The sequence below is a fragment of the Notothenia rossii genome (assembly GCF_949606895.1).
Source record: "Notothenia rossii genome assembly, chromosome: 1".
In the NCBI taxonomy this organism is placed as follows: Eukaryota; Metazoa; Chordata; class Actinopteri; order Perciformes; family Nototheniidae; genus Notothenia; species Notothenia rossii.
Genome location: NC_136912.1, coordinates 67,083,496 through 67,103,074, shown reverse-complemented (window position 1 = coordinate 67,103,074; position 19,579 = coordinate 67,083,496). Strand labels below are relative to the sequence as shown.

Below are 19,579 nucleotides of genomic sequence, written 5' to 3'. Positions count from 1 at the left end.
GAAATGGAGCGATCACATAAATGATTTCAAGGTACGTTTGTTTAATATAATCTTTTTATTATTTATACATTTCCACACACATTTGTCATTAACCAACATTCATCTGATTTACAGTAAAAGGTCATATGGTTTACTCTCACTGTAAACTTTCCTACTAACCATATCTGTGTAAGATGCTCTGCACAGGTTAAAAAGGCACAGGTGTTCAAACTAGGACCCGTCTGTACTGCAGCTGCATCCACCTGACAGAAGCTGCTTTCCTTCATGTGACGTAAGGCATGTGACGGCAACACAGAGGTAATGTAGAGGCACTTGAATACGCTACTTCTTCAGTTTCTTTGTAAGTTCAAAGTCCTTCAGTAGGTCCAAAATAAAGCACATTTAAGAGAAAAAAATGGGCCAAATCTACAGCTTTAAAATCAATTTGGGAATGGTATTTATTTATTTGTGCTAATATATTAAACATATCTGTTATCTTGGTTTCTAAATAATGTGAAACTCACTGATTTAACAACAATAGTGTGAAGGTTCTCTTGTAGTCTGTTTAGAGGAATAGTTCAACATTGCTTTTTCCCCCAAAGTTAGCTGTTCAGACAGTAAACAATCTTGTGTCTTGCATAACTGGAGTCATGAAGTTTACCCTAGCTTAGCATAACAACTCTGATGAAGTCTTTAGTTCAAAGCCAATTGTTTAACATTTCTGTTGGTCTTGAAATGAAAGAAAGGTAAGACATGTTAATGGATAAGCTTCTGAAGCTTTGCTAGATGTCATTTTAAACTTTGGTTAAAGCCCAGCTAGTTGTTTCCCTGTGCTTTCAGTCTTTATGCTAAGCTAGGCTAACCATGCCCTGACTCAAGCATATATAGATATCAGACTGCTATCTATCTTCACCTCCCAACTCTGACATTGTAGAACATCCTTATACACTTCATTTCAAAGTAAATTCATAATCTACCACAGCATAATGACATAAGTTCTTCACAATCTTGGTAAAATAGTTCTAAATCTAGTTTCTCTAAAGAAGTCGGTGCTAAGTCTGTGAGAGACAGAAACTTGATGATGTTATACACCTGAAAGAGCTGATTATATGGATTTGTGTAAATGAGTTGTATAAATAATTAACCACAATTTCATGCATATGGGCTTTAAAAAAAAGAGTTAATGGAAGCATTTGTGAATGTTTTTCAGGAGTATTTTCCTGTTTCTGCTCTGTGAACAAACATTTTGACTCCAGGTCTGTTTGAGGCTACTGTATTACCGTATGTAATAATTCTTGAAATAATTTGGTTCCCTTTAGCAGAAGACTCCTAATTATTTTTGTCTCGTCTTGTCGAAAGCACAGTGATGCAGTTGTGATGCTTCATTCCTCCTCTGTTGGAACTCCACTTGGGTAACGCTTCACCAGCTCCTCCACCTCAATCACCTCCATCACCAGGTCACGGATTGCCTTGACGCTATCAACGGGCCTTGCTTCAGGGCTGGAGGAAGTTTCTGCTTCTGTGGGCTCGGGAGGCTGAGAGGGTGTAGACTCATCTGGCTGAGAGGTTGTAGACTCTTCTGCCTCCACCAGCAGCTCCACGTTCGTACCTGCCTCAATGTCCTCACTCACAGCTTCTGTCTGTTCCTCACGACACGGATCATCGACTGTTATCTTGTCCCCAGGCTGCTCGCCTGAGCTGACGGGTGAATTACTCATGTTGGCCTCATCCAAGACGTCCGAGGTCGTTGAGACTTCGTCCCCACTGCTCTGCGTTGTTCTCCCTTCCTCCATGGACTCCACATCGGACGGGGCAGACTCACTTCCCACTGACACATCCAGAGAATTAGGGTTAGAGACAGTAACTGTCTCTTCTTCCCGTCTCTTCAGGTCCAGGCTGATGTCTTCAGGTGTGAGTGCATGCGTTTCACCACTAGAGGGAGCCTCCAACTTGATTTCTGAGCTTACACAGTGTGACTCCTCTTCACTGCTGGCTAACGTTTGGCAAGCAGCCTCTTCTGCTGAAGTGTTTTCTGGTTCAATGGTAGGACTTGGTAAAGTAGCATTTTCTGGTTCAATCATTTTTTCAGAACTTGGTACAGGAGCGTTTTCTGTTTCATTAGAAGAATCAGGACTTGGTACAGGAGCTTTTTCTGGCTCATTAGAAGAATCAGGACTTGGTACAGGAGCTTTTTCTGGCTCAATAGAAGAATCAAGACTTGGTACAGGAGCTTTTTCTGGCTCAATAGAAGAATCAAGACTTGGTACAGGAGCTTTTTCTGGCTCATTAGAAGAATCAGGACTTGGTACAGGAGCTTTTTCTGGCTCAATAGAAGAATCAAGACTTGGTACAGGAGCTTTTTCTGGCTCAATAGAAGAATCAAGACTTGGTACAGGAGCTTTTTCTGGCTCAATAGAAGAATCAAGACTTGGTACAGGAGCTTTTTCTGGCTCAATAGAAGAATCAGGACTTGGTACAGGAGCTTTTTCTGGCTCATTAGAAGAATCAAGACTTGGTACAGGAGCTTCTGTAGATGCTGATGCTGCTCCTTCTTCTTTCTTTTGACTTTCTACAACAGTGGGCACTTCGGACAAAGTGATTTCTGTCTCTTTTGGAGCTGCTGTGCTCTGCATCTGAGGCTCAGCAGCCACCTCCACTGCTTTTGTTTCTACAGCAAACACATTATCTTGGATCACTGTCTCAGGTGCCACTTCTACATTCACTTCCTGGGTCTCACTCTTTTTAGCTGTATCTGTTACCTCTGGTGTCTCCAGTGAAACAGGGAGGCCTTCTTCTTCCTTCACGGCTTGGACGACTTCTTCTGCTTTGGTTGGTGTTGCCTCCTCCCTGACAGTTGGAGCTGCATCTTTTTCTTCCACCTTCCCCAGAGGTGTCTCAATGGCGGTCACATCCGTCGAGGCTTCGCTTGGCAGCACACCGTTATCCATCTTCTCTTCCTTCTTGGGGCTCAATGACAGATCATTGACTGCAAGAGGAGAGAGGGGTGGGGGCTCAGAGGAGGTTTTGATGGGGGAGGCGAGCATCATGGCGGGGCTGTTGGGAGTGGAGGCGGCCGGCGAGGGGGAGGAGAGGCTGGAGCGGCTGGACTGACTGAGGAGGTCTCTGCTGTCTGTGAACAGGTTGTACTTCTTCAGGCTAGCTGCCTCTTTCACCACTGCAGGAGAGAACAGGGAGGATTAGAGGTGTGCCTGTGAAGAAAGTGTTGGTATATCATCAGCAGTTTAACATACCTTTAGTGACCTCCTTGTCCAGAGTTTGCAGGAGGATGATCTCGTAAACGTTCTCGACATGGATGTAGTTGGAGTGGTCACCGTCGATGGTCTGCTCGAGACTCTGAAGCTCCTGTACAGAAACGCATACACAAGTCATGCTCTGAAACTATATAGATGTTGAATGACACTCTTCATCATAGCTGTGTGTAGCCGAGACTCACAGTTTTGCAGGTGGGGGCCAGGTTCTTCTTGATGTAGGGCAGAGTGATGGAGACGAGAGCCTCCCTGGAGATCCTCTTCCTCACCGTGCTGCTGTCATGGTCATATTGCTGCAGGACACACAGGAGAGAAGGGACTTGTCACTTCCTGTCTGTAAGGCCTTTTTTGTTTTAAGTTTTAGGTTTCCCCGAGGTATGATTGCATTCCAACACCAGTGTCAATACATGAAGTTTGTCCCATGAAGACATATCGATAAACAAGTGGGCGTTCATTGTAAATGTATTCTGTAGTGCAGAACTATTAACCCCTAGGAATCCAGAATCTCTTTTAAAACTGTCAATACAAACTCAAATGATTCAGAATGAATCCAGTTCCTGCATTAACCATGCTTTCTGACCTTGAGCACTCTGTGTTTGGCCTTGTCGATAGCAGAGCCGGGGTTGTCAGGGTTGTCCTGGACCGCTTTGTTGAGCAGCTGCCCAAACGTGTGGGCTGCATTCTCCATCAGCTGACACACACACACACACACACACACACACACACACACACACACACACACACACACACACACACACACACACACACACACACACACACACACACACACACACACACACACACACACACACACACACACACACACACACACACACACACACACACACACACACACACACACACACACACACACACACACACACAATGAGATTAGATCAGACAGCAGTTGAATGACCCAAATACAGAGCCAAAGATAGCATCTGAAAATCCCATCAGTGTGGATTATCACTACAACCAAGGTTTTCATTATTTACACTGAAACAGACAGTGAATGTATTGAAGAAACATGCATTACAGTCACAAGAGCATCATAATCAGAAACACTTTAAAGATCCCCTCGGGGAACTGCTGGCTAATAAAATGACTATTTCACTCAAATGAAAATAACCTCTCCACCCACTCAGTCTGAGCGTCTGACGGAGAAAGCGAATGAAAAAGATCATACTGTTTGTCTCAATGGTGAAAGAAGTACTCTGGTACTTCGTCACTTTTCTTTTTTCTCCACTACTGTGTGTGTACCTGCTGCAGGTCGATCTGAGCGCTGTGGATCACTCCCTTGATGTTGGAGAAGCCGAACCTCTCCTGCAGGTGCTGCAGTTTCTCCTGAAGGGAGCCGATCTTCTGGTAGCAGCTCAGCAGGTTTGGTCTCGCCATTTTTGCAAGAGCCTGAGGCACAAGCAGAGGATGGGGTTATGGATTTTAAAGCCCCCTCAATAGTATTAAAACATATCCTTTCTTTAGCATCCATGTTGTTTCCATATCATGTCTAAACAGATTAGCACATCAAAGTGGAAAAGAAAGACTTGCCACCTGGGAAAAAAATAAATCCATCGGAGTTCTTCCAAGTTGCCTTTTAGTTGTATATACACTCAAAACATTTTTTATATAGAATGCAATATCTTAGATACAACCTAGAAGGTAAAACCAAAGAATTATCAGATTTTTTTCTCTGAAAGAATTTATTTAAATGATTATTTTTGGTTTATAGTAATACGTTCATAATCTGAGATCAAATATCATTCATCATTTCAGCCCAACTATTTTGTTTTATGGGACAGCGATGTGGATATACTTTAGAGTATGTCTGTTAAGAGTACAGTACAAAATGTGTCTTATTTGGTCACATGGGTTGGGCTATTTAAAATGTTACAGCAACATTCTTTAGTAGAATTTGTTGGGTAGACACTTTTCTAGATTGAGTCTTAAAAAAAAGAAAATGTATTATTATTAAAATTAATTCTGATGTGACAATAGAAGATGATTATTCCTCAGTTCATTTGACCAATCTTTTCTGTAATATATGTATTACAACCACACCTCCTTCACTTGCTCATTGTCCACCAGCATCATGACGTCCTGGCACAGCTGGTCCATCATGGTTTCACTCAGCTGCCGTCCCTCCTGGAAGCCTGAGCTGACGGGCTCCATCAGCTCCTCCAGCACAGAGCCCAAGTACGGCTGCACCGACTCACAGCACAGCTTCTCTGCTGGCTCCGATACTTTGGCTGGAGGGAGAAGTTAAACGTTTTATTCTCAGAAAACAGCCATGCATCACAGCTCAGCCTGTGTTTGGCAGTCGGCCTCTGGACGTTACCTCTGACTTTCTCCTCCAGCTGCCATCGGGACTCGAGGATCTGGTCCATGTCGGAGTGGATGAGAAACTCCTGCTGCCGGAGCGATGTTCGACATTCCTCCTTCAGTGTGGAAAGTCCCTCCAGCAGATGCTCCTGGATCAGGATGTAGGCCGCCTCCACCGTCTGGGCAGAATACAGTAATTAATCAAAGGTCCATGATTTCGGCTATATTAATTTGCTACTGCTTTACAAAATGAAGCTTTAGAGCCTTAATATAATTCAGGGAATGGCCTACAGCATGAAGGCACAATTTATCCTTTCAGATTTGACTGGGTTAAGTTTGTGATTAAACAAAAATATAACCCTGAGACTGACATTAATATGCTCTTCGGGTGCCAATTTGCAAATAAAATAATACTTTTTTATTGAATTGAGAAGGAAACAGCAGCATCATCAGTCACAGGATATTAAAAAAGGTATCAAGTTAAAAGTGTGACTCACAGCAAACCACACTCTCTTCTTCTCCGTCTTCTTGGCCTTGAGGTGAGGCAGCATGTCTTTCTCCAGAGACGGCAGTAACTGCTCCATCACCACGTTGGCCATCACCTGCAAACACACACAGGAATTCAATTATTACTATTTTCCAACACATCATTTAACATCTCAACTGTTTAAAACATTTCAAGGTTGCCAAAACCCAAAGTGATGTTGGATTGCATTGCGTTTGGCCACCTGAGACTATTCAATTACTACTCAGTTTGATTATAAAACACAAAGGTATTTAGGAATATGCATTCTATACAGAGCCTTACATAATAACCTACTCCTGTTTTACCTTATTGCAGATATTTATGTGTTCATCTTAAAATGACAAGACATTGCAGTTTAGAAATGTCAAACTAGGTTTAAAGTCTTTTTTTAATTTTTTAAAGGTGACTTTGTACACTAACATTGTACCACATATTATGATTCTGGTCACAAATAAAACATTTAAAAATATATAAAAAGGCCTCCAAAATTGCTTGAACTTGTTGAAAAAAACAAACACATTTTGTCTAAAGATGTGTATTCATATCTCCAGTTTAACCAACAAGTGGGCAAAAGTCTTAAAACTAGATTTTAACTATAAAAAGAATCACATTTTCCCATTGAGAATGTGCTTCAGTTATGCATTGTACCAAAAACAACTCTTTACTAACCGCAAAAATGATGCTGTTAAAACAAAAAGCAAACAAAACTGATGTCGCCCAGTTTGTAATCCAGCCTTGGTGAAATGAACTTAAAACAAAGAGCTTGATAAACCCCAAATGCCTCAACTGGGGTTATGAAGAAATCCTCTCAATCAAATCCAATTCTCAATTATTTTTTAAGATGACCTGCCAACTAACAGAAGACAGGATGACATGTACCACTGAAGATTAGTCCTTCTTACAGTTTTTTGGAGAGTGTAAAGGTTATTTGCAACCAATCTAAACTGGTAATGGATACAGTATTTGTAAAATAAAATGATAAACTTCACTGAAAAACATTATTTTGAGGAGCATACTTTTTGTTCAAGTGCATTTATTGGCAAGTCCCTTTTTTCTTACAAAAATAAAAAGGCATCAAAAATATCCAATAATAAAATCATTAAGCCTGGATATATTATGGTATTGGGTTTTTTGATAAATTGCTTAACTGCTTACTTAACACAAAGATAAGTGAACTCTCTGCTCACTCACTTTCTATCTATCTAACCATTCGTTAAGTTTGACAGCTTTTATGATTTAGCAGCTGCTGACACTCTTTACTCTGACTCTGCCGACATTTCATTCATTCCTCGCATGTCTCAGCTCTGACGAACGCTATGTGCAAGAAAGAAAAAAATGCTGTTGAGTGAGGGCAAGCATGTGTACTCTGGTATGTATTTTTATTACACGTGTATGAGCTGCACACTTGGGGCACAAAACAGGAAATGTCTGAGTTATTACTAAGACAAATTGCTTTTAAATTGTGTGTGTGGGCTTCCTGCAGCAAGTCCTACTTCCTTTCACCTTCAACTGATTGTGCCTAAACACAATGTGAGCGAAACAACAAAACAATGGAGCATTTAGCCTGTCACCATGCTCTGCTTTAGAGGAGCACCAGGAGAAAGCACAACACATAGCAGAGAGCATGGAGAAGAGCAAAGGGAGTAAGGAGGACAGTCTGAAGCAACAAAAGCTCCTCTCATCTCATGTTTTTCCCAGAGAAAGCATGAGGAGTGTGAGGATGCAAATGAGACTGAAGGTACACACCCTGCAGCCTGTAAACACTGTAGGAAAGGGAAGCTATTATATAGCAACCGAATACCTATTTATAGGGGCCTTATTATGCGTTTTTGGTTAGGTGGTTTCCCTTTCCTGTAGTGTGTTGTATATATGTTTGTTTATGTAAATAGCCTGCAAAGGCTAACATCCCAAAGTTCCCTCCAGAGGGAGTTTCTCTAACATGACTCGAGTCACATGACTTGACTCAAGTCGCATATTTTTGGACTTGAGACTTGCTTGACTAACATTGATAAAAAACTTGACTTGACTTTGACTTGGTATTCATGACTTGAGACTTAACTTGCTTGACTCTCACCACAGTGACTTGGGACTTGCTTGATGCTTGATACTTGTAGGTCAAGACTTGAGACTTGCTCATGACTTGCACATGTAGGACTTACTCCCACCTCTGCTTTGTACCACTTGCGCTTCGATTGGCTAGTACTCCAGCAGACTTTACATGATAGGCTAAGGGACGGGACATCTTTAAGCGGTTGACTTATCACAACAGAGCCGGCCAGCTAACCAATCAGAGCAGACTGGGCTCTGGTTTCAGACACAGGGTGAAAAGAGGTGCTGCAGCACAGGCAGTATGAGGAAAATAAAGGCCTTTGAATTCACCCTAAGATTGCTTTAGAAAAATGTGGGACACACATGTTGTACATCATGCTGTAGCAACTGATGTCAGATTCTGTCTATTCAAATGGTTTTATCGTCAGCCAACCACGGTGTGCTGCTCCTCACAAATGTTTTGGTCTCACAGCTGAACATCTGTTTCATGAATTTGCTTAAGTGGTCTGCAAGCTCAAGTTTCTCTGTTTGACACACAGAGATAATAGTTCATGGTTCACCAGGGGATAGAGTGAGACTCAGTGGATGGTCAATGCAACAAGAAAGGAAAAACATAGGGGAACACTACATTTGTCTTTTTTCCAGTTTTTCTGTACTTTTTTATCTTTTGTTTGACTTTTTTTCCAAGAAATCCTGGGGATTATAGTCAGAAATGAATACTGTTGATTATTTGCTTATTCAGCAATTGCAATTGGGATAAAATATGAATCTCATGTCTGTGTGTTGAGTACAGAGTCAAGACTTAGCCTAGTTTAGCATGATGACTGGAAAAAGGGGGAAACAGTTAGCCTAGCACCTACAGGCATCTTTAAACACATTCAATAACAGTGAGGGTATTTCCCCATCAATCTTCTTTAAACTATTCTTTAATAAAAGGTGTAGATGAATCCTATAAATCTAGTGAGGATCTAAATGAATAGAATAATTAGTTGAGAGTTTGGGACGTACCCTGACATCACTTCCTATCAGCATGTCCCAGGACTCGTATCTGTCTTTGTCCTGTCTGTAGAGCTGGATGGCTTTGAGGAAGGCCTGCACTTCACACGTCTTCTTCTTCAGGAAGTCTGACAGAGAGGGAAGAGATGGAGATTTTAAAAAACTACCAGGTTAAGAAACTGCCAGAATAATTTGTCATCATTCTCTTTGTTTTAAGCTATGATGTGAGCTGAGGGTAAAGCTACATCTCCTCGCTGGGCTGCACAGAGAAGGGATGTTCTGCTTCAACATCATTATATAAAAAAAGTCTTGAACGTCTCTGCTCCTCGGAGCTGGTGTGGCAAGTCTGTTGCCATGGAAACTTTCGAAAGTGGTTTAAGTGATGGTATGCAACCTAAATCTATCTCTCGTCCTCACTTAGCTGTGATCTGTTTCAGTTCATTCAGTCTGTAACAAGTAATGATGCATTCCTGCAGAGTAACATGGATCATTAGGTACCATCTAATGAGCTATACATGTTATAACGTTTTTTAAATCAATATGACACTGGAGATAGGACAATCCTTTTCCATATTCTGGCTGCAACTAAATCATTGTCATCATCCATAAATCTGCCTATTCTCCTAACAGATTAATCTTTTAAATGTATGAAATGCCACATAATAGGGAAACCATTCGTCTGAAATGGCAAACAACTGTTCCAATCCAGAATATATTAAATCTACTATTAAATAAAGGCCTCAAAAACCGGAAAAGCTTGAACATTTGAAGAAGGCTTAAAAACTAAATGTGTACTGACGAAATAAATGAAATTGAAAGACGTGTAATTTTCTCATAGACTTCCATGCAATTTGCCTTCTTTCTGTATCCATTGGAGTTGCCCCCTGCAGGCTATCAGAGGGATAAGACGGCCATTTTAAGCCACTCCCTCATTGGATTTATTTCCAGATCAGGGGGTTACTCGCTAGTCTCACCCTGGTTCTGGTGCCTGATGCAGTCTGACAGGATGGAGAGGAAGGCGTCCTGCTTGGCCTGCTGTTTGAAGCAGAAGTAGGAGTCCCTCCTGTAGGGAAGACGCAGGTAGACGGGAAACTGTCCCGGCATTCCAGAGAGAGGAGGAGCAAAGTCCTCATTCACATCTGAAACAAAAGATCAGCTGAGGGTGAGCACCAAAATAAAAGGAAAGACGATGTTTCAAACACATTAATGGTTTAATGTTGGGTTGGTTGGTTTGAATGTTTAGTCCACACCGACTTTTTATCAAGTATGATCTCGAATGACCACATCCTTATTTCTATCTGAATTTGCTTCATATTAAACACAATCTTCTAGGTACATCAACTCAGTGGGCGTTTCTGCTACCAGTAGTGGAAAGTACATTTACTCAAGTACTGTACTGAAGCACAATTTTGAGATACATGTCCATGAATATTTCAATATTATGCTGCTTTATAATTTTACTCCAATATATATATCAGAGCGGAATATAAAAGTTTTTGCTGCACTACTGTACATGTATTTGGCAGCTACTTTCACTTACAGATATACAATTATTGAGTAAAATGCATCGTAAATGTTGTAATTATGCAAATTATTTAAAAATACTTAAATACTATAGGTAGGTGGAATCACAATCTGTAACCATAACTGTAATAAAAGAGCTAGAACACCATAATATTATACATTTATATATATATATATATAAATAAATAAACCAATACTTTATTTTTTTTAATATCACATTAGCCCTACTAACTGGTACATCGCGTGAACGCTAATGAGTACCTTTTGTACTTTAAGTTTATTTCAATGCTTTTATATGTAACAGAGTATTTCTACACTGTATTAGTATATGGGTTCTATGGTGGGCAGATTATGTTTTACTGTGTGGGTTTAAAATAAAGAAGACGAGTAGGGTGGATTATTATTTTACTTCTACTCTAATAATCTCTGTTCAAAACGTTTAAACTTTATGACCCCATAACACATGGATGTTCTTTAAAGCTTCAGGGAGTGTGAACTTGTGTCGGGAACAGAATATCTGAGAGGAAAGAGACGCATGGCTGACTCCTGAGCTCTCATATTTCATGTTATAGACTCTCACAGCTTCAGTGGCTGGACCACTAAGCCAGATGAGCCTTTTGGGGCTTTGAGCACCACAACACGGTGCTACTTTGCAACTCATATTTTCAACACTCTTGCAAAAACAATCTTGATTGATAAATTGCTCCACAGTAAAGAGGAAAAATATATCAAACATCTTTAGATTTTTGGATAAAATATCCCTTTAAACTTAACAGCTATTTATTGCTGTAAGAGGACAAGGCTAACAATGAGTCAAACTACAAAGTGTGCCTTTTTAGTTCATGTTTATACTGGTGGCAATTACACAATTCTCTATAAACAGACATTCTCAAGGATAGCCTTATCAGTCATTATGATTTAAGTCATGCTCTGAGTGTTTGTGTTTCTTAAACAATACTTATTTCATTCCTTCAGTCCTTCTTGGCTCCCACCTGAGCTTCTTTAAGCTTTGAGCACCCGTGGGTGGGAGTTTGTTGTTCAAGATCTAAGTGGGAACACTTCAGGTTTCTGTTGTTTAAGAAACAAGTCCTACAATTTAAACATGAAATGTATTATCTAGAGGGGTAATAATGTCTTCTTTGTGTGTTAATAGAATGGATAATGATGTGTGATAAGATATTTCACATTTTACTGATGGATAATGATGATTAGAGATTGTAAAAAGAAACAAAATACATGTATTTTCAGAATTATTTTCTATTTAAACTTAATTATAGCCTGGATATTCTTTGCATTTTGAAAATGTTAGAAACATTTAAGGATAATATTTATAACAATTTAACTTATTTAAGCTTGAGTTCCGCATTTTGTTACAGAGTACATGATCCTGCAGGTTCATCTGTAAATAGAATTCTTTCTTATTCATAATCTGTAACAAACAGGCGAACATAGCGCACAGGTCAAAACACCCAGCATCTCTTTATGAGAGCATGCTTGTGTGCAAACAGCCAAATTGTCATCATTACGTCATAAACTCATCCTCTGCACAGATTACTGCATATTCAGCACAGACACACGACTGTTTCCAAAATACCAGGGGCTGAAATGACCTCGATAATTGCTCCGTGTTGAAAAATCTGCAGGGATATTTTCAGGACAGATAATCGAGGGCTGAGACTTTAAAGTCTGTAAACACAATAGAGGCGCAATAAGGCTGTGATATCCACTGCACACAAATTACATTCTGATAGAGGAACAAATGGAGAATATTTTGCTATTTTAGTTTGTAGACATTAATCACGTAGGGATCATATATGCTGTCTTCAGTGCTGAATGAAGTATGCAGATGCTTTTCTTAAAAATGAGAAAACACTCCCATTACAAGTAAAAGTATTTTGGAAAGTAAAAATCCGTCTTTTTCAATAGGAATAATACTTATATAAGTGTTGCCTAACTTTTCTCTGGAACTCTCCAGAAATACTGTTTGAACATAATTACGAATGAGGGTAGAACTATTTATTTTTGAGAAATGGCTTGCTTTAGCTTAGCATATTAGCACGTTATAGCATGATTTCAAAAATAGCTATATAGCTGATGCTAACAGTAACAGTGAAAAGACAACATAATAATATAACAATATTGAATTAGTGAACAAGTAACCAATGCTCTGTGCTGTTTTTTTATTTTTGTTCAATTACATGATAAGAGTTATAAGGCTTTACTTACTGGTTTCATCAGTGAAGAACTTGTCCACCATGGCCATGTACTTCTCCTCTGTGGTCAGAACACTGCCCCCTGTAGGCAGCATTTTCTGGCGTGGAAGCATCCCTTTTAAAAAAGTCTGATGGAAGAGGAAAGAAAAAAGTATGATTAGAGGGCGACAATTGGTATGGAGATTGAATTGTCCTTCTGTACTGTTGACGCTGTTCATTTGACTTGGTGGCTGTCCTGCTCACCTCCAGGCTGTCGTGACACTCCAGGCAGTAGTTGGCTCTCACTACCACGTACCTCTCCTTCCACTTCCTGGTTTCGTCAAAGAAAAGGACCGCCTCTTCGTATAGCACCTCGCCCTCCTCAGTAGCCTCCTGGTCGGCACAACACATACAATTGATACACAGCTAAAAATGTGGCACAGATTTAAATGTTGTTCTAGGTGGGGATTCAACCACTGACTCTCTTATTGGTAGAAGCCCATTTAACCCCTGATCTACAGACGCCTCTTGAATTAATGACTATCAATTTTGAAACTATTACATAAACTAAGATTAACATTTTTGGGAAATCATACTCTGATGAGTATCTCTATATTTTCACCTTCCGTCAAGGTTACGGTCCATTTGTAAATGGAAATAATTTAAATTGTAAATGTGTGTATGTTGGAGGATTACAACAACACTACTGGTCTGATTTTCTTGAAATTTGATTTAGGTGTGTGTCATGAACAAGAGAAGAACACATTTAATTTTGCAGCAGATCTAAATCCCGAAGCTGATACACAAGTTATTCCCTGGAAACAGCCTTGGTAGAGGTTGGTGCTCTTCTAGCGTCAATGAGACAATTCAAACAATTTAAAGCAGGAGAAAACACATCAGGTCAGGCTGGATTTGATAATCAGGAAAACAATAACCTTTGATTACTTTTACTTATTTGTCATCATGGATTGTTTTTCAATTGGCCCTTTCATTAGTGAGTTTGAGAAGAGTACTTCTGGCTGTTTCTTTTATCCATCTCCTAAATCTGTCCCTGTAACATATTTAAAATGAATCATCTCTGTCTCAAGCTGGATAATATTTCAGATGTTAGTCACACCTGCACATATTCTCACTCCTCCATTACGCTGTCAAACCTTAACCAAACCTTTGATTCATTCGACCCATTTGTAGTAAGTTCTGACTCAGATGTCTGGAACCAGTGTGTGACACATACCTTCTGGTTGAGGAGCTGCGTGATCTTCTCCTTCCGCTGCTCCAGGTCATCTTCAACCTGAGAGAAACGGGCCACAGAGAACTGCTTCCTGTAGTACGGGCTGAACTCCTTCAGCGTGGTCTCAGCCTGGCCTGCAGGAACACACAGAAAAGAAGCCTAAAGATAAGTAACTGACTGGTTTTATTAGGATATGAAAGCAACAAAAACATTTCAATAGAACTGATTATGCAGACGACCGGTGTTAAATACTGAGCCCAACATTTGAAGCTGGATTCCTGTTCAAGTTTCATCCAAACAAGAAAGAGGACACTCCAGTGTGGGCGTATAGCAACAGAAAGAGGATGATACATGAACAAGAAAGTCCAGTTTGAAGACGTCTCAAAAGACAACCTATTTGTACTCAATGAAGCCAGACAGAGAAGGATATTCATGGCACAATCTGATTTGTACCTAAATTAAGTCATTTAAAAAGAGGACATTTTCAGATTCATATGACTATTTTGTGTCTCTATGTGACATGTCTCCATGTTTTAGTGTTGAAAAAGTGCTTAATTTGTCTCCTACTGCCTGTGCTGCAGCACCTCTTTTCACCCTCTGCTCTGATTGGTTAGCTGACCGGCTCTGTTCTGATTGGTCGACACTTAGAGATGCGTCAGGTATGAGGATGTATGTGCCGCCCCCGTTAGCGTATCATGTACAATGTATTAGAGCGCTGGCCAATAGAAGCCAGCAAGTGTTAAACGGTGATGTCACTATGTCATGGAGGTTTCTGGCTTTGCAGACCATTGATATGCACAAAAAACGATATAACACTCAATAGGACAGGGAGAACCAAAAAATTATAATAGGGCCCATTGAATTACAAGCGATTTCCCTGCTAGCTCTCTTCATGTTAAGCAAGGCTGACCCCAGATCTGCACTGAACACACAGACATGAGATTTATAGCGTTCTGAATATCTCACTTTCCAAATATTTCCCAAAATAAGAAAGAGATTACTTGCATTAAAACAGCCAAGCTAAAAATATAATACAAACCACATGAAGTTGGAACTGAACAGGTCAAAACTGCTCAAAACTCTTTTGGTTGTGTTGCGTTTGCCAAAGAACACACACAACAGAGCTTTCTAAAAATCAAAACCTGAGCTCATCTATGTGCTCATTTTCCATCTCTTCCTCTGTGCTGAGACATGCCAAAGTCTTCCTCCCGCCTGGATAACAAACACCAGATGACATCACACTGTTCCCGAGGTGATTTCTGCATGATGCTGTAATCCGGTCACTGAGGTTAGTGTCTCTCTGGATCCTCTATCCATTATAAGACATCTAATCAGACTCTGTCCGAGTCCCCAAGGCCTCTGTCACGACATCATACATTCAGTCCCTCCTGTGGTCTATCAATATACGGCTATCTGGCAGCGCATTCCCATTATTTGAGAGAGAAACCTCTCAGATTTCACTCTGCTTAAACCCGGCCAGATTCCTGGCGCAGAGGGATTCTGTTTCTTGGGAAAAACACAACAAAGAATAAAGTCACTGCAGAGAGTTCCCCATGTTTCTGTCTTTTCTCTGCACGGCTGCAAACCACATCACCGGGGCACAAAGAGAAAACATTAAATGAGTATTTACGCTGCCTTAAATGCTCAATATCCACAAACTATGAGAGGTAATTCCCAGTGACACATCCTCCACTTAATGGATAAACATGCCTGAGCGTGCGGTGGCTGTTTACTCTCTCCCTCTCAGTGTTAATGTCGGGGTCCGTGAGCTCTGTCATTATCTCTCTGGATGTGTTACAGCAGGGGTGATGGCACGGCGCCACCACAACCCGGCTCAACATCACCATGGAAACAGAAGCTGCGATCCTCCGTTACACTGGGTTTGAGAGTTGAAAAAACAAATTCTGAGGCTTCGAAGGGCGAAGAAAAGGGAAACCTTTTTTTAATGATAACAAAAGAAATCCCTCATGTTTACCTTTAAATTCAATTATTTCAAACATGCATAGGAATATAATTAATGTTTTTAGAGAAAGTTCAAAGGGATCACAAAACTAACTTTCTAATTAAAATATAAATATATAATTAATAGCTATTTAAGGTATTTGATCTTCAAAAAGGGACTTTCATTTTTCGAATTGAACTCTAATTCAGCCATGACTTTTGTGTTACTTTTTAAATTTCATACATTTTTACCCCTTAAAAAAACTTTTTAATTTAAGTGGTAATCCATAAAGAAACCCATATCATGTTATAGGTCAATAAATAACCCCTTAATTTAGGAAATTCCTTATATGCGCCTCTTTATATAAAGATATTTTTGTTAAGGACTCAACTTGGGGTAGCTGTATTATTATATTGCATTAGTGTAAGGATCACTAACTCCTTAAATCAATCCATATAAAAAATGCATTAATACTTATAATCCATAATTAGATTTTGAAAGATTACCCTATTGAATACCTGGATGATACATTTTTTATGTATGCTTGTTTGACGTATTTTAGAGCCCTAATGTAAACCTAACTCACAACTTTAATAACTTGAATCAATAATGAATTCCAATGTCAAATGTTTCAAATAGTATAAATTAGGGATAACAAAATGTAAGAGCCTTGAAATGAAGGTGTTCTATTATATATTTCTGGCCACTATACCAAACAGGTATAGGAGACCGATGGGTAGACCTAGGACCGGGTGGAGGGATTATATGTCTTCGCTGGCCTGGAAGCACCTTGGGATCCCCCAGTCAGAGCTGGTTGATGTGGCCAGGGAAAGGAACGTTTGGGGCTCTCTGCTGGAACTGCTACCTCCACGACCCGACCACGGATAAGCGGGAGAAGATGGATGGACATACCAAACAGTAAGTCACACATCTAGAATAAGATTTTTGGTGTGGATGAAGCATAATGAAATGTATTTTACCAAGTATTATTGTTCACAGCTAGGCAGAAGTTGTTTTTATCAGCAGCTGCAGTGTGAAGCTGGATCTCAGGGGACCGCCCTGTTTTTTCCTCAGACCTAAACAATGCAGTGTGTAAAAGGTTAGCTCTGTGTCTGGTCTACCCGTTGACCCTGACAAGCCCCCCTCCCCCCCTCCTCTGATCAGCTTCTCAGAGTGGATATCCTGCTCCCAGTCGTGGGCAGTTTCCCTCTCCTGACCCCACACATGCCATTGTGATTTCACAGGGTCTGTTCATCTGGGCAAGATTCAGTATGATCTTCTGAGGATATTTTGGGGGAGTATCCACATTTTTACTGACCCCCTGACCTTTGCTGCAGTGACACCATCAGTACGGAAAGAAGCTCCACAAAGGATGATTCCTACACATAGGGCAATGCAATGTGCTGCGATCAAATTGTCAACTTTACACACAATGTATCTTAATCTACTTTAGATGTTTGCTTTGGGGTTGCAAGACAAAACAATAGTTTTTTCATGATAATTTACAAGATGCAAGGAACATTTTGAAAATGGAGTAGTTTGGGCGACATCACCCCACAAAATAAGCTGCATAAATCAGCGAAAATCCCTATTTGCTCAAACTTGTGACTTCTCAGCAGCACAGGTTTGTTTTAAAAGGTCTCATGCAAACAACTGTTGAGAACAACTGTTCTAAATTAAATCACTCAGGTACAAGGTTAAACTTTTTCCAATAAAGTAGAAGCTGTGAGTCACTCACAGAAACCCCTCACAGACACAGAGAGAAGTTTTATTCTCTCTGTGCACAGAAAATGGATTTGATTTGTCAGTTAGTACAGATGTTTGTTCTGCTTTGGCTGCCAGCTGGGAGACATATACGTTTTCTGTTATAATTGACTGACTCATTCTCTGCAATTTGAGAAGCTGCAGCACAAATCAGGCTGGAGGAGGACTTTCTTCTCCTTCAGTGAGTCTCCTTGCTCCGAGTTCATTTTAGTCCACGTTGCAGAGTGAATGGCTGTGACGCCGGCCCCTAACTAAATGCCCAGCTGCTGTTAATGCAAAATATCTGCAGCCGCTGTTTGTTTAATTTATTCAGATTGGGTGGTTATGCAAACGCAGAGAGGAAGCCGGAGGAGGCTTGGAATATTTAGACAATCCTTCATGCGTGTACAGCACTTTGGCTCGACCAAAAATCGTTTTAAAAATGTGCTATATAAATAAAACTTGATTTGATTTCTTTAAAAAGAGGTTAATGTTAATAAGCATTGTATAGTAACACACACACTTTGATTTTAGTCACTGCTGTTAAGACAAGGCACTTTTAGGGACTGTGTAAAAATTATTATTATACAAATACATGTCGTTTTCTAAAATATTTCTATAACATATTATTCTTGATAGTCAATTGAGTGCCTCTGCTGTTTAAAACAAATATTGAAAAATATAGTCAAGCTAGGGCTGCACGATATTGGAAAAAACTGACATTGCGATTTATTTCCCCCCTGTGATATATATTGCGATGTGAAAACATACAGGAATTGAAAACCATCCTTTCTTGAACTTTAATGCTATATGTATTTTTTTTAACTATATTTAACCGGATGAACGATTTTAGTCACGGACGTCTGGATCTTAAGTTATCAGAGCAACAAGCTGAGCTAGCCCGGTTAGCAGCGCCGAACTGCCCTGGAGAAACACATGAAACTACTTTATTCAGTGTTTTTACCTTTAATCACTGGGTCCGTTTGCTTTGGAGATTTGATTGTGATTTTTGCAGAGCCTGCATGTTACTCACTCAAGTACCCCTGACCCCTTGTTTTCCTTTTGTAGCAAGCAGCAAAATAATTTTAACATGACGTGTTTGAGTTAATTTGCCTACTTTTTTTTTAAATCGCACGTCCTGCGATGTGAATATCGCGCATGCGCATATCGCGATTATCGTCACGACACGATATATCGTGCAGCCCTAAGTCAAGCCTAAGCACGACAATATTTGTTTTCCTATAGTCCCTCAGAAATGCGTTGGGGCTGCGCTAACTTGACATTACGGAATTATTATTATTAATGGACATAATCACAGATTTCTCACAATGCATGTTTTGTTTTTGTTTTGTTGCCGTTTTTCAGGGACATTTCTGATGAATCACAATGACTGTTAATGAGGCAGCGTAAGCCATCTGCCTGCCTCTCATTGCTTCCCTCGGCTCATTAAAACTGAGTGGCAAACACACATTATAAAGACATTATATAAATCCAAGCATGATTGGGTCATGATTGGGTCATGAAGAGCAAATTAACCACAGCCCACAGAGTTGGAAACGTACTACATCAGATACAGACACTTCCACACAACAGCGGCTTATGCATCAATGTGGTTACTACATTGATGTAAAGGTGGAGCCACTGTGACTCTTTATTGGTGACATTACACTCACAGTTGGAGTCAGATATGGGGGTTTCCTTGTCTCATTACTAATGGGAGTTCCAGCCTGTTAACTTTGTGCATGCACTGTGAGAACTAAATGTTTTGTTTTTAGATGGTGACAATTAATTCAGATACAAGTTGCTCAG

General features: G+C 40.1%; 1 protein-coding gene across 4 annotated transcripts in view; it reads right to left on the bottom strand.

Moving 5' to 3' along the window:
* Positions 1-36: 36 nt before the first annotated feature.
* Positions 37-19,579, bottom strand: part of niban1a (niban apoptosis regulator 1a) — a 34,002-nt gene continuing 14,459 nt past the window's right edge. For all 4 annotated transcript variants that reach the window (XM_079653279.1, XM_079653281.1, XM_079653282.1 and 1 more), the window contains 13 exons: positions 14,089-14,219; positions 13,119-13,247; positions 12,889-13,003; positions 10,113-10,277; positions 9,151-9,266; positions 6,065-6,169; positions 5,584-5,746; positions 5,307-5,494; positions 4,509-4,655; positions 3,829-3,939; positions 3,434-3,541; positions 3,231-3,342; positions 37-3,154 (listed from right to left, as the gene is read on the bottom strand). In XM_079653279.1, coding sequence (XP_079509405.1) covers positions 1,362-3,154; positions 3,231-3,342; positions 3,434-3,541; positions 3,829-3,939; positions 4,509-4,655; positions 5,307-5,494; positions 5,584-5,746; positions 6,065-6,169; positions 9,151-9,266; positions 10,113-10,277; positions 12,889-13,003; positions 13,119-13,247; positions 14,089-14,219 — 3,383 coding nt within the window. In that variant the 3' untranslated portion in view covers positions 37-1,361. The remainder of the gene's footprint in view (positions 3,155-3,230; positions 3,343-3,433; positions 3,542-3,828; positions 3,940-4,508; positions 4,656-5,306; positions 5,495-5,583; positions 5,747-6,064; positions 6,170-9,150; positions 9,267-10,112; positions 10,278-12,888; positions 13,004-13,118; positions 13,248-14,088; positions 14,220-19,579) is intronic.